This window comes from Giraffa tippelskirchi, chromosome 6, assembly GCF_054371585.1.
Source record: "Giraffa tippelskirchi isolate mGirTip1 chromosome 6, T2T-mGirTip1v1.2.pri, whole genome shotgun sequence".
Taxonomy (NCBI): domain Eukaryota; kingdom Metazoa; phylum Chordata; class Mammalia; order Artiodactyla; family Giraffidae; genus Giraffa; species Giraffa tippelskirchi.
This window is the reverse complement of record NC_137280.1, coordinates 82152502-82165446: the sequence shown is the minus strand read 5'-3', so window position 1 is coordinate 82165446 and position 12945 is coordinate 82152502. Positions and strand designations below refer to the sequence as shown.

Sequence of the window (12945 nt, the reverse complement as noted above, 5' to 3'; positions counted from 1 at the left end):
CCTAGAGCCAGACATCCTGGAATGTGAAGTCAAGTGGGCCTTAGGAAGCATCACTACGAACAAAGCTAGTGGAGGTGATGGAATTCCAGTTGAGCTATTTCAAATCCTAAAAGATGACGCTGTGAAAGTGCTGCACTAAATATGCCAGCAAATATGGAAAACTCAGCAGTGGCCACAGGATTGGAAAAGGTCAGTTTTTATTCCAATCCCAAAGAAAGGCAATGCCAAAGAATGCTCAAACTACCGCACAATTGCACTCATCTCACACACTAGTAAAGTAATGCTTAAAATTCTCCAAGCCAGGCTTCAGCAACACGTGAACTGTGAACTTCCAGATGTTCAAGCTGGTTTTAGAAAAGGCAGAGGAACCAGAGATCAAATTGCCAACATCCGATGGATCATTGAAAAAGCAAGCGAGTACCAGAAAAGCATCTATTTCTGCTTTATTGACTATGCCAATGCCTTTGACTGTGTGGATCCCAGTAAACTGTGGAAAATTCTTCAAGAGATGGAAATACCAGACCACCTGACCTGCCTCTTGAGAAACCTGTATGCAGGTCAGGAAGCAACAGTCAGAACTGGACATGGAACAACAGACTGGTTCCAAATAGGAAATGGAGTACATCAAAGCTGTATATTGTCACCCTGCTTATTTAACTTATATGCAGAGTACATCATGAGAAAGCTGGGCTGGAGGAAGCACAAGCTGGAATCAAGATTGCCGGGAGAAATATCAATAACCTCAGATATGCAGATGACACCACCCTTATGGCAGAAAGTGAAGAAGAACTAAAAAGCCTCTTGATGAAAGTGAAAGAGGAGAGTGAAAAAGTTGGCTTAAAGCTAACCATTCAGAAAACTAAGATCATGGCATCTGGTCCCATCACTTCGTGGGAAATAGGTAGGGAAACAGTGGAAACAGTGTCAGACTTTATTTTTTTGGGCTCCAAAGTCAGTGCAAATGGTGATTGCAGCAATTAAATTAAAAGACACTTCTTGGAAGGAAAGTTATGACCAACCTAGACAGCATATTAAAAAGCAGAGACATTACTCTGCCAACAAAGGTCCGTCTAGTCAAGGCTATGGTTTTTCCAGTGGTCATGTATGGATGTGAGAGTTGGACTAGAAAGAAAGCTGAGGGCTGAAGAATTGATGCTTTTGAACTGTGGTGTTGTAGAAGACTCTTGAGAGTCCCTTGGACTGCAAGGAGATCCAGCCACTCCATCCTAAAGGAGATCAGTCTTGGGTGTTCATTGGAAGGACTGATGTTGAAGCTGAAACTCCAGTACTTTGGCCACCTGATGTGAAGAGCTGACTCATTGGAAAAGACCCTGATGCAGGGAAAGATTGAGGGCAGGAGGAGGAGGGGAAGACAGAGGATGAGATGGTTGGATGGCATCACCGACTTGATGGACATAGGTTTGGGTGGACTCAGGGAATTGGTGATGGACAGGGAGGCCTGGCGTGCTGTGGTTCATGGGGTCGCAAAGAGTCGGACACGACTGAGCGACTGAACCAAAGAACAGAAAAAACACAAATCTTGAATTATCACAAAATGAATACACCCAGGGCAAGAAACAGAACATTACCAGTACCACAGAGTCCTCCTCAAGGCCCCCCTTCTCCCCAGTTATAACTGCAATTCTGACTCCTGTTTTTGAGCTTTTTGTGTACTTATTTTTAAAATGAATTCAAGTCTGGGGAAAGTCTTGCTTCCCTTAAGTCAGATAGAAACATCTTAGGGTGTTATGAGTTGATAGAGTTGATTTGTGGAGTTTACTTCCTAAATACTTAGTTTTGATAGAGATTTTGGTATGAAGAACCTGTACCCCAAAGTAGAATGATCTTGTGGTGCACATCACTGCCGGGAATCATGAAGGGTCTGAGACTTTATTATAGGTTTAAGAGTGAGCCTGCCTTAGTTTTGCTGATGTGGAAGAAGACAGGAGGCCCTTGGTCAGAGAGAAAGGGCCTGTTGTGTGTAGCACAGCAGGATTCATGTGTACATCTGCCCCCTTTGCCCCTTAACTTTTAAGGCCCAAGTGGATGCTGCACATCCCATGGGTTTGTGTCATAACTTATGAGGGGACTGCTAGCAAACCTGTCTAACTCTTGCCTCGAAGGGGACGCTAACTTATTATCCTGGTCAGGAAACAGATCTCTTGGCCAGGAGGAAGACGCTGTCCACAGTCACAAGGAAGGTATTCTTGGACAGTTTTCATGACATAAAATATTATATCAGTTTTTGATATAATATGTGGAGAAACAGCGTGAAGAATTACCTCTTAGTCATGTCCACACCTTGCATGGAGAGTATTAAGCAGTAGGGTGAGGCCAGCCTGAGCACTGACCACAAATATACTGAGGGTCACAGCTGGACAGGCCCCATAAACCACGAGTACCTGTGCACTCATTTAGTCACAAAGTATTTCCTGAGTTAGGATTGCGAATAAAATACGATCATTGCCCTTTGAGAGCTTGCAGTCAAATAACAAGTGGTCATCCTACTGTTTAACATGTACAGGAAGTGTGCATAAGTTCTCTACGGCCCCACAAGGTAGAGAGGGGGGGAGGGGCCGAGGGTGGGCAAGGCCTCTCTTACTCTGGAAAGAAGATTTCAGTAGCAGCAGGTGGTGTTTTGGAGTACCAAAGGCAGGGAACCAATTAGATGCCACTGTAGTCCGATTATGGAGAAGGAAATGGCAACCCACTCCAGTATTCTTGCCTGGAGAATCCCAAGGACAGAGGAGCCTGGTGGGCTGCCGTCTATGGGATCTCACAGAGTCGGACACGACTGAAGTGGCTTAGCATAGTCCGATTAAGACTTCTTTACATCTCTTTTTATGCCCATAACCTATGAGCTTTGAGTTTTTTGTTTTCTCACATTAATTCCCTTCATAGTTGATGATGCTCTTCCTAATCTCAGGTCGCTTTATTCCTTTATAACTAGGACCCTCAATTCAGCGCAAGTTCTTCAGGTGCAGCTCCTCCCTTTCTTGCTGTCCAGCCTTGTGTTGTTTGATGTGGCATGTAGTACAATAATTACTCTGAAGGGTCTTGAGTCTTTAGAATATAACTCAGTGAGGAAGTTTATAAAATTCCAGTGGACTCTTAAGCTCTGTGAGCCAAGGAAGTTGTTGTTTCTTTTCTACTTGCAGCCCAGCATAGTATGTTAGGGGACTTAAAACTTGTGGTTTGACCCTGTACAAAGTCTTCATCCTTTCTTGGCCTTATATTCTTTATCTGTATGATGAGAGGGTTGGATGATGTTCCTCAAGGGCTGTTTCAGATCTGTCATTCATGACTTTTAAATGCTTTGATAATGAACTCCCTGTTGGTCCAGTGGGTAGGACTTTGCACTCTCACTGCTGAGGGCCTGAGTTCTGTCCCTGCTTGGAAAACTGAGATCCCACAAGCTGTGTTGTGTGTCCAAAAAAAGAAAAAAATGTATTGATAAGGAATTCCCTGCTGGTCCAGTGGGTGGGACTCTGTACTCTCAGTGCTGAGGGCTTGAGTTCAGTCCCTGGTTGGAGAACTAAGATCCCACAAGCTGTGCAGCATGTCCAAAAAAAGAAAAAAATGCACTGGTAAATGCAAACTGTAGATATGAATAGTATACCTTTGTTACATATAACGATATAAAACTATGTATAAATATGTACATAGAATTATATGGAACTCTATAAAATTGGTTGGGATTACACAAATGAAAAAGTTTGTAGGATTATTTTCTGTATGAAACTAAGTAAACTTGTAAAAATTTCAAAAGAAGAGTGTTAGTTTAAAAACTTGTAGAATGTATAGTGGTAGGAGTCGTCACAGCCAGAGTGGTGTTCTTGTGAAGAATCCTTGGATGGTCATTTCCAGTGATTTTCTTCTCTCGGTCACATCTAGCTGTGGATGAGCAATGGTGCTGTGGTGCAGAGCTCCTGGGGACCTTGGTGCTTTGGGACAAGTACAAGTCTGGCCCCAGCCCTTACTTCTCTTCTGAGTAGGGTGCAGTCTTCATCCTGCCTATCACAGATGGTGTAAGAGTCCTTGTAGGTGAGGGCCTGGCCACGTCTAGAGTCTCCTGTGTGCTTAGGATCCAGATCATGCCCTCAGTGTCAGTGGCCTGGTGTCTCTAGTCCAACTGTCCAAGTCCTGTTTTAGGCTTGTCCACCCACTAATGTGTGCCCTTTCCTTCAGAGGCAGAGTGACCTTGGCCGTGGTGCAAACCGACCTAGGATCCAGATGAGCAGAGACATCTGCATCCAAACCTGGCCATGCTCCTATTATTTAGAACTTGAAAAGCGATGGGTCCCTGGAAGACTTTCATTAACTTCTCTCTCACTAAAATTTATGACTGATGAAACTAGAGAAATTCTTGTCAACTTTCCCCTTTCTAGTATAATTGAGATCAAGAAAGAAGCTTCTCATTTTATCTTCAGTTCCATTACCATCCTGGAAAGGGACCACAACAAGCACTGGTTCAGTTCCTTGCAGCCTAGTCGAAATGCCGTTTTCAGCGTCATCGAGCATTTCTGGAGAGAGCTGCTGTTGTCCCAGTCAGGAGATGCCGCTGAGGCATCCTCCTCCATGACCAAGGGGAAGGAGCTGACTTGTCTCATGGCCTGTACCCAGAAGCGTCTGGAAGACACAGCCAGAGTCCTCCACCATCAGGGCGAGCAACTTGACAGTATCTCCAGAGGCCTGGACAAGATGGAATCTGACCTGGATGTGGCTGACAGGTAAGCAAACACTGTAATCCTAAGTTGACCTTTGAATGGCTGTGGTATGGTATCTTTTCCATCATCTTCTATTTATTTCACATTCAGCTTTTGAAGACACAAGCTGTACTCCTGTTCTGGACACTCGCACTGAGCTGACTGCTATGGGCACGCAAATAAATGAGGGCCAGCGTTCACTGAGTGTGCAGCGTGTACCGAATACAGGTTTAAGTGTTTATGGGGATTACCTCACTCAGTCACCAGACAAGCCAAGAAGAGCATGTTGTTCCTCATTTTGTCTGTGGGGAAACTGAGGCTGAGAAGCCAAGTAATTTGTTCAAGGTCACATATATGAAGTTTGTTAGCATAGTTTATCTTAATTTCTGTTTCATACCTGTATAGCAGCAAGGTTTGAGCTAAAGCATTTTGGCTTCAGAAACTGCCATCTTAGCCACTGCCCCAAACCACTCAAACTTTCAGTCTTGGGGACCATCTCATCCTCCTTAAAAATTGAATATCCAAAGAGCTTTTGTTTATGTGGGTTGTATATACCAATATGTACCATATTTTTAAAAAACTAAAGCATTAAATAACTATTGACTCAAAAAGTACAATGATAAATCCATGTCCTCAGTTTAGTTCAGTTGCTCAGTCATGTCTGACTCTTTGCAACCCCATGGACTGCAGCATGCCAGGCTTCTAGTAACATAAATAACATTTTTTTAATGAAAAATAACTTTTACAAAGCAAAATGTGTAGTGAGAGGAGTGTCACTGTTTAAGATTTTTTGCACCTCTCTTTAAAGTAAAGCTTAGTATAAAACAGCTGAATTCTCACGCTTGCTTCTGCAATCAGTCTGCTGTGATATCACAAGTCTCTGGAAATACCACTCTACACTTGTGATAGAATGAGAGTAAAAAGCTACATAGCATTGTGGTATTGTATGAAGTAATTTTGACCTCCTAGACTCCTTGGGAGGGTCTCAAAGACCACACTTTGAGAAGTGCTGTGCTAACTATATGACATATAAAATATGTCATGAATCTTTGAGTCTAGTAGGAGTAACCTCTCCCTCCCTGATGTCTGAAATGGTTGACTGAGAGCTCAGAATGCGGTGACAGTCTCATGATGAACCCTGATTGTGGGTCCTCCATCTCTCAGACCAGGGGTGCATGACTGCTGTTTGTGAGACCCTTGCTTCTGAGTGACCACACTCTGGAGTCACCACCTGTTGCTATTTCTAAGCACTATGTGGTAAAGGGCTTTGTGCTAGAGCTACAGGGAACTGGGCCCTGCTTCTTCTTCTTAAGAGGATTTGCTTGTGGTGAATGAGATGTAACATCATCAGACCTCTGTGAGCTTTCCTCATGGGAACAAGGCTAGACATTTTCCCACTCTTCTGGCAGTTTAGGAGTTGTACGAATGAGTTGTAACAGAAGTGATGGTGGTCACTTGCAGGCCTAGACTCTAAAAGCTCTCCTACCCAGTCTCTTAAGACTGTCTTCCCCTTTATCTGCTGGAATCCTCCAGGACTTGAAGGCGCTAAGACAGGAACATTAGTTAGATAGAGTTTAGGGCCCCAGATGGCCTCCCAGAGCAGAACCCTGATCTGAGCCCTCAGTTGGACTGCTGTGTGAACAAGCGATAGTCCTTTACTAGGGCTAGGCCCTAAAGATTCTGGGAGTTGTTTGTTGCAGCAGGCAACCCTCGTAGACTAACAAAACAATCCTGTAGGAAATATAGACACCTATTAAATAGCTTCAACATATAACAGAACATTGAGATCAGAGATTTAGAAGAATGTTCATCTACACCGGAAATCAAACAAATGTACACTAAAGGAAATCTAGGTTTTAATGATGAGGTTAATAACAACTAAAAGTAAGAATTTTGTTGTTCTTCTGTTGCTAAGTAGTGTCTGACTCTTTGCAACCCCATGGACTGTAGCAGGCTAGGCTCCTCTGTCCTCCACTATCTCCCAGAGATTGCTTAAATTCATGTCCATTGAGTTGGTGATGCTATCTGTCTATCTCATCCTCTGCCACCCCATTCTCCTATTGCCTTCCATCTTTCCCAGTATTAGGGTCTTTTCCAATGACTCGGCTCTTTGCATCAGGTAGCCAAAGTATTGGAGCTTCAGCTTCAGCAGCAGTCCTTCCGGTGAATATTCAGGGTTGATTTCCTTTAGGATTGACTGGTTTGATCTCCTTTCAGTCCAAGGGACTCACAAGAGTCTTCTACAGCACCACAATTCTCATGCATCAATTCTTCAGCACTTCCCTGGTGGCTCAGAAGGTAAAAATCTGCCTGCAATGTGGGAAACCCAGGTTTGATCCCTGGAGAAGGGAATGGCTACCCACTCTGGTATTCATGCCTGGAGAATTCCATGGACAGAAGATCTTGGCAGGCTACAGTCCATGGGATTGCAAAGAGTCAGACATGGCTGAGCAATTGACACTTTCTCACTTAGCCTTCTTTGGGCTTCCTAGGTGGCACTAATGGTAAAGAACCAACCTGCCAATGTAGGAGACATAATAAACATGTGTTCAATCCCTGAGTCGGGAAGATTCACTGGAGAAGGGCATGGCAACCCACTCCAGTATTCCTGCCTGGAAAAGCCCATGGACAGAGGAGCCTGATAGGCTATAGTCCATAGGATCGCAAACAGTCGGACACAACTGAAGCAACTTAGCACACACATGGGCAACCTTCTTTATGGTCCAGTTCTCACATCTGTACATAACTACTGGAAAAAAATCATAGCTTGACTATGTGGACCTTTGTTGGCAAAGTGATGTCTCTGCTTTTTAATATGCTATCTAGGTTTGTCATAGCTTTCCTTCTAAGGAGGAAGCACCTTTTAACTTCACAGCTGCAGTCACCATCCGCAGTGATTCTGGAGCCCAAGAAAGTAAAATCTGACACTGCTTCCACTTTTTCCTCTTCTCTTTGCCATGAAGTAATGGGACAGGCTGTGATAATATAGTTTTTTGAATGTTGAATTTCAAGCCAGCTTTTCACTCTTCCTCTTTCACCGTCATCAAGAGGCTTTTTAGAACCTCTTTGCTTTCTGCCATTAGAGTGGTATCATCTCTGTATGTGAGGTTGTTGATATTTCTCCCAGCAATCTTGATTCCAGCTTGTAATTTATCCAGCCTGGCATTTCACATGATGTACTCTGCATATAAATTAAAAAAACAGAGTGACACAGTACAGCCTTGTCATACTCCTCTTCCAATTTTGAACCAGTCCATTGTCTATGTCTGTGTTATCTCTTGACCTGCATATAGGTTTCTCAGGAGACAGGTAAAGTGGTCTGGTAGGCCCATCTCTTTGAAAATTTTCCACAGTTTGTTGTGATCCACACAGTCAAAGGATTTAGTGTAGTCAATGAAGCAGAAGTAGATGCTCTTCTGGAACTCCCTTGCTTTCTCCATGATCCAGCAAATGTTGGCAATTTGATCTCTGGTTCCTCTGCCTCTTCAAAACCCAGCTTGTACCCTTCTTTGGGATTGGAAAGAAAACTGATCTTTTCCAGTGCTATGGCCACTGCTGAGTTTTCTAAATTTGCTGACATACCGAGTGCAGCACTTTAACAGCATCATCTTTTGGGGTTTTACATAACTCCATCAGCTCTACTAGTTTTGTTCATAGTAATGCTTCCTAAGACCCACTTGACTTCACACTCCAGGATGTCCAGCTCTAGGTGAGTGACCATACCATCGTGATTATCTGGGTCATTAAGAACTTTCTTGTGTAGTTCTTCTGTGTATTGTTGCCACTTCTTCTTACTCTCTTCTGTTTCTGTTAGGTCCTTACTGTTTTTGTCCTTTATCGTGCCCATTCTTGCATGAAATGTTCCCTTGTTATCGCCCCTTTTCCTGAAGAGATCTCTAGTCTTTCAATTCTATTGTTTTCCTATGTTTCTTTGCATTGTTCATTTAAGAAGGGCTTCTTATCTCTCCTTGCTATTTTCTGGAACTCTGAATTCATTGGGTATGTCTTTCTCTTTCTTGTTTCTCTTCTTTCCTCAGCTATTTATAAAGCCTCTTCAGATTACCACTTTGTCTTCTTATATTTGTTTTTCTTGGGGATGGTTTTGGTCACTACCTCCTGTACAGTGTTCCAAATCACCATCCATAATTTTCTGGCACTCTTTCTACAGGATCTAATCCCTGTTTGTCACCTCAACTGTGTAATCATAAAGGATTTGATTTAGGTCATCCTGGAATGACCTAGTGGTATCCCCTACTTTCTTCCATTTAAGCCTGAATTTTGCCATAAGGAGCTCATGATCTAAGCCACAGTCAGCTCCAGGTCTTGTTTTTATTGATTGTATGGAGCTTCTCCATCTTTGGCTGCAAAGAAGATAATCAGAATGACAATTGGTATAATACTTTTGGAGAACAATTGGGTGGTTTGTAAATCTTCTTTTGGCAAAAGACAAAGTGAAAGGATGACCCTGAGGCTGGAAGAAAGTACCTGTGATACCTACCCATATCCCAACAAAAGATTAACATCCAGTTAGTTAAAGGCCAAATGAGAAAAAGACAGTTCAGCAGAAAAGTTAGTAAAGGTCGTTGATTGGATTTTAGACTAACAGAGATCCGAAAATATTGTGGTTGATAAAAGCTAGATGTTTAATATAATGGTCCAAAGGAAAGTAGGTATCCCAAGCAGGTATAAACCTCTGCTTTATGCCATCACTTGGGGCTGCATGTTGGCTAGAACGTCCTCCTATCTTATCACATGGCACCGTTACTACATCAGAAGTTGGTGGCATTGATCATTCCCAGCCAGTGGGAACCAGGAACAGAGAGGGAGCCCAGGGTGTACAGCCATGTCTTTAAGAAGATGACCCCAAAATCACACTTAGCAATTCTGCTCGTATCCTACTGGCAGGACTTGATCTCATAACTACACTTATGAACAAAGAAGCTGGGTAGTTGTGAGAGGTTACTCAGATATTTCACTATCAAAGGAAAAACAGGAGAATGGATAAGAGGAATCATGAGTAGTCTCTGCTACAGTGTCTCACAATTGAGAAATCCCAAAAGACCAGTGATGGCTACTCCATTTCTTCTAAGGGATTCTTGCCCACAGTAGTAGATATAATGGTCATCTGAGTTAAATTCACCCATTCCAGTCCATCTTAGTTCGCTGATTCCTAGAATGTCGACGTTCACTCTTGCCATCTCCTGTTTGACCACTTCCAGTTTGCCTTGATTCATGGACCTAACATTCCAGGTTCCTATGCAATATTGCTCTTTACAGCATCGGACTTTGCGTTTATCACCTGTCACATCCACAATTGGGTATCGTTTTTGCTTTGGCTCCATCCCATCATTCTTTCTGGAGTTATTTCTCCACTGATCTCCATTAGCATATTGGGCACCTACTGACCTGGGGAGTTCATCTTTCAGTGTCCTATCCTTTTGCCTTTTCATACTGTTCATGGGGTTCTCAAGGCAAGAATACTGAAGTGGTTTGCCATGCCCTTCTCCAGTGGACCACAGTCTGTCAGACCTCTCCACCATGACCCATCCGTCTTGGGTGGCCCCACACGGCATGGCTTAGTTTCATTGAGATAGACAAGGCTGTGGACCATGTGATCAGATTAGCTAGTTTTCTGTAATTTTAGTTTTAGTGTGTCTATCCTCTGATGCCCTCTCGCAACACTTACCCTCTTACTTGGGTTTCTCTTACCTTGGGCCTTGGGTAATTCCTCTCACCGCCACCGCCGCTTCCGGCCCCAGCCCCCGGCCCGGCCTAGGCCCTGTCGGCCACCTTCCCCGGCCCCCGGCCTGGCCTAGCCCCTCTCGGCTGCTGCCCCCAGCCCTCGGCCCCTGGCCCAGCCTAGCCCCTGTCGGCCGCCGCCCCCGGCTCCCAGGCCCCGGCCCGGCCTAGGCTCTCTCGGCCGCCGCCCCCAGCTCCCAGCCCCCGGCCCGGCCTAGCTCCTCTCGGCCACGCTTCTGCGCCGAGCCGTCACAGCCGCCTCGCTTCTGCGCCGAGCCGTCGCAGCCGCCTCGCTTCTGGCCATACTGTTGGCAATGCTGGTGTTGCTGCTCCCGCTGCTGTGTTTCTGTGCCCAGCTCAACCTCCGTGGGGGCTTTGAATGCTGCAGCCGGGGGCTCGGCACGGACGGGAACGTTGAGGCGTAGCCATGTTCACACTCTCGGTCCCGGCGCTCCAAAAACTCGGCAGCCTCCAGCAGGCGCTGCACGTTGATCATCCGCACCTGCTCCATTGACTATGCCAAAGCCTTTGACTGTGTGGATCACAATAAACTGTGGAAAATTCTGAAAGAGATGGGAATACCAGACCATCTGACCTGTCCCTTGAGAAACCTGTATGCAGGTCAGGAAGCAACAGTTAGAACTGGACATGGAACAACAGACTGGTTCCAAGTAGGAAAAGGAGTCCGTCAAGGCTGTATATTGTCACCCTGCTTATTTAACTTATATGCAGAGTACATCATGAGAAATGCTGGGCTGGAAGAAACACAAGCTGGAGTCAAGATTGCCGGGAGAAATATCAATAACCTCAGATATGCAGATGACATCACCCTTATGGCAGAGAGTGAAGAAGAACTGAAGAGCCTCTTGATGAAGGTGAAGGAGGAGAGTGAAAAAGTTGGCTTAAAGTTCAACGTTCAGAAAACTAAGATCATGGCATCTGGTCCCATCACTCCATGGGAAATAGATGGGGAAACAGTGTCACACTTTACTTTTTTGGGCTCCAGAATCACTGCTGATGGTGACTGCAGCCATGAAATTAAAAGACGCTTATTCCTTGGAAGGAAGGTTATGGCCAACCTAGATAGCATATTTAAAAGCAGAGACATTACTTTGCCAACAAAAGTCCGTCTAGTCAAGGCTATGGTTTTTCCAGTGGTCATGTGAGAGTTGGACGGTGAAGAAAGCTGAGCGCTGCAGAATTGATGCTTTTGAACTGTGGTGTTGGAGAAGACTCTTGAGAGTCCCTTGGACTGCAAGGAGATCCAATCAATCCATCCTAAAAGAGATCAATCCTGGGTGTTCATTGGAAGGTCTGATGTTGAAGCTGAAACTCCAATACTTTGGCCACCTCATGCGAAGAGTTGACTCATTGGAAAAGACCCTGATGCTGGGTAGGATTGGGGGCGGGAGGAGAAGGGGACGACAGAGGATGAGATGGTTGGATGGCATCACCGACTCGATGAACATGGGTTTGGATAGGCTCCGGGAGTTGGTGATGGACACGGAGGCCTGGCGTGCTGCAATTCATGGGGTCGCAGAGAGTCGGACACGACTGAGCGACTGAACTGAACTGAAAAGACCAGTGAAAAGGGAGTTCAGCATCTCTAGTAATAAGGAAAGGTAAATTAAACCAACAGGTATATTAGTGGGTAATACCAGCTGTTAGTTCAGATGTGGGGTGATAATAACTCTGATGTTTCTGTCAAGAATGTAAATTGGTTCAGCCACTTAGGAGAGTAATTGTCAATACCTAGTGAAGCCAGAGGTGCACAGACCCCATAACTGACCTTTCCCTTTCAGATGTGTAATCTGGGAAATGTTGGCTCTCGTGCACAGCATGTGCAGACATGAACTTTCATAAGTAGTGAGCAATTACAATCAATTGTTTCTCAACAGGATTGGGTATATAAGCTATGTTTTAGTCACAAAATAGACTAATTTTTCATATTAACTGTTATATATTAGATATCAACTTGAATAAATCCCAAAGCACTGTTTAAAAAACAAAGCAAGTTGCAAAGAGATGTGTACAGCAGGATACCGTTTATATGATTTTTTAACATGCAAAATAATACTGTAGGAAAAATATAGAATTAAAATATGAATATCTGAACAGGAAGTGTGCATGCAGGCACCATACTGTGTAGCTCTGTGGTGATTTATCCAGAGAGCAGCTGACTGGTGTTTAACTAGAGTGGTGGTCTTGTGGTTCCTGATTCTTCTTGGCATGGGTCCTTTCAAGCTGATTGTGGTAGACCCTCAGTGAGCCTATTATTTCCTGTATTATTTCTTTGAATTTTTTTTTACCTCAGTTTTTTAAATGTGTTTCTTTTGGAACTCCCCTTTTTTTGTTATCTGACTTCTTGAACTCTGAACTGATCTTCTAATATTGTTCTCATTTTTCTTTTTCCTCATTCTTTTGTTCTGCTTTTTTTTTTTTTCAGATTTTAAACTTTTTTATTTTGTGTTGGGGTATGTGTGTGCTAAGTTGCTCAGTC

The 12945-nt window shown here is 44.1% G+C and overlaps 1 protein-coding gene across 12 annotated transcripts in view; it reads left to right on the top strand.

Annotated features, from left to right (window-relative positions):
- Positions 1 to 12945, top strand: part of SNAP47 (synaptosome associated protein 47) — a 74232-nt gene that overhangs the window by 8087 nt on the left and 53200 nt on the right. For 8 of the 12 annotated variants that reach the window (XR_014055988.1, XR_014055989.1, XM_081497881.1 and 5 more), the window contains one exon: positions 4189 to 4730. Coding sequence is in view for 10 of the 12 variants with exons in the window: in XM_081497882.1 (XP_081354008.1) it covers positions 4189 to 4730 (542 nt within the window). In the remaining 2 variants the exon portion in view is untranslated. The remainder of the gene's footprint in view (positions 1 to 4188; positions 4731 to 12945) is intronic. The other 4 variants (XM_081497884.1, XM_081497890.1, XM_081497891.1 and 1 more) reach the window with 1 other exon arrangement.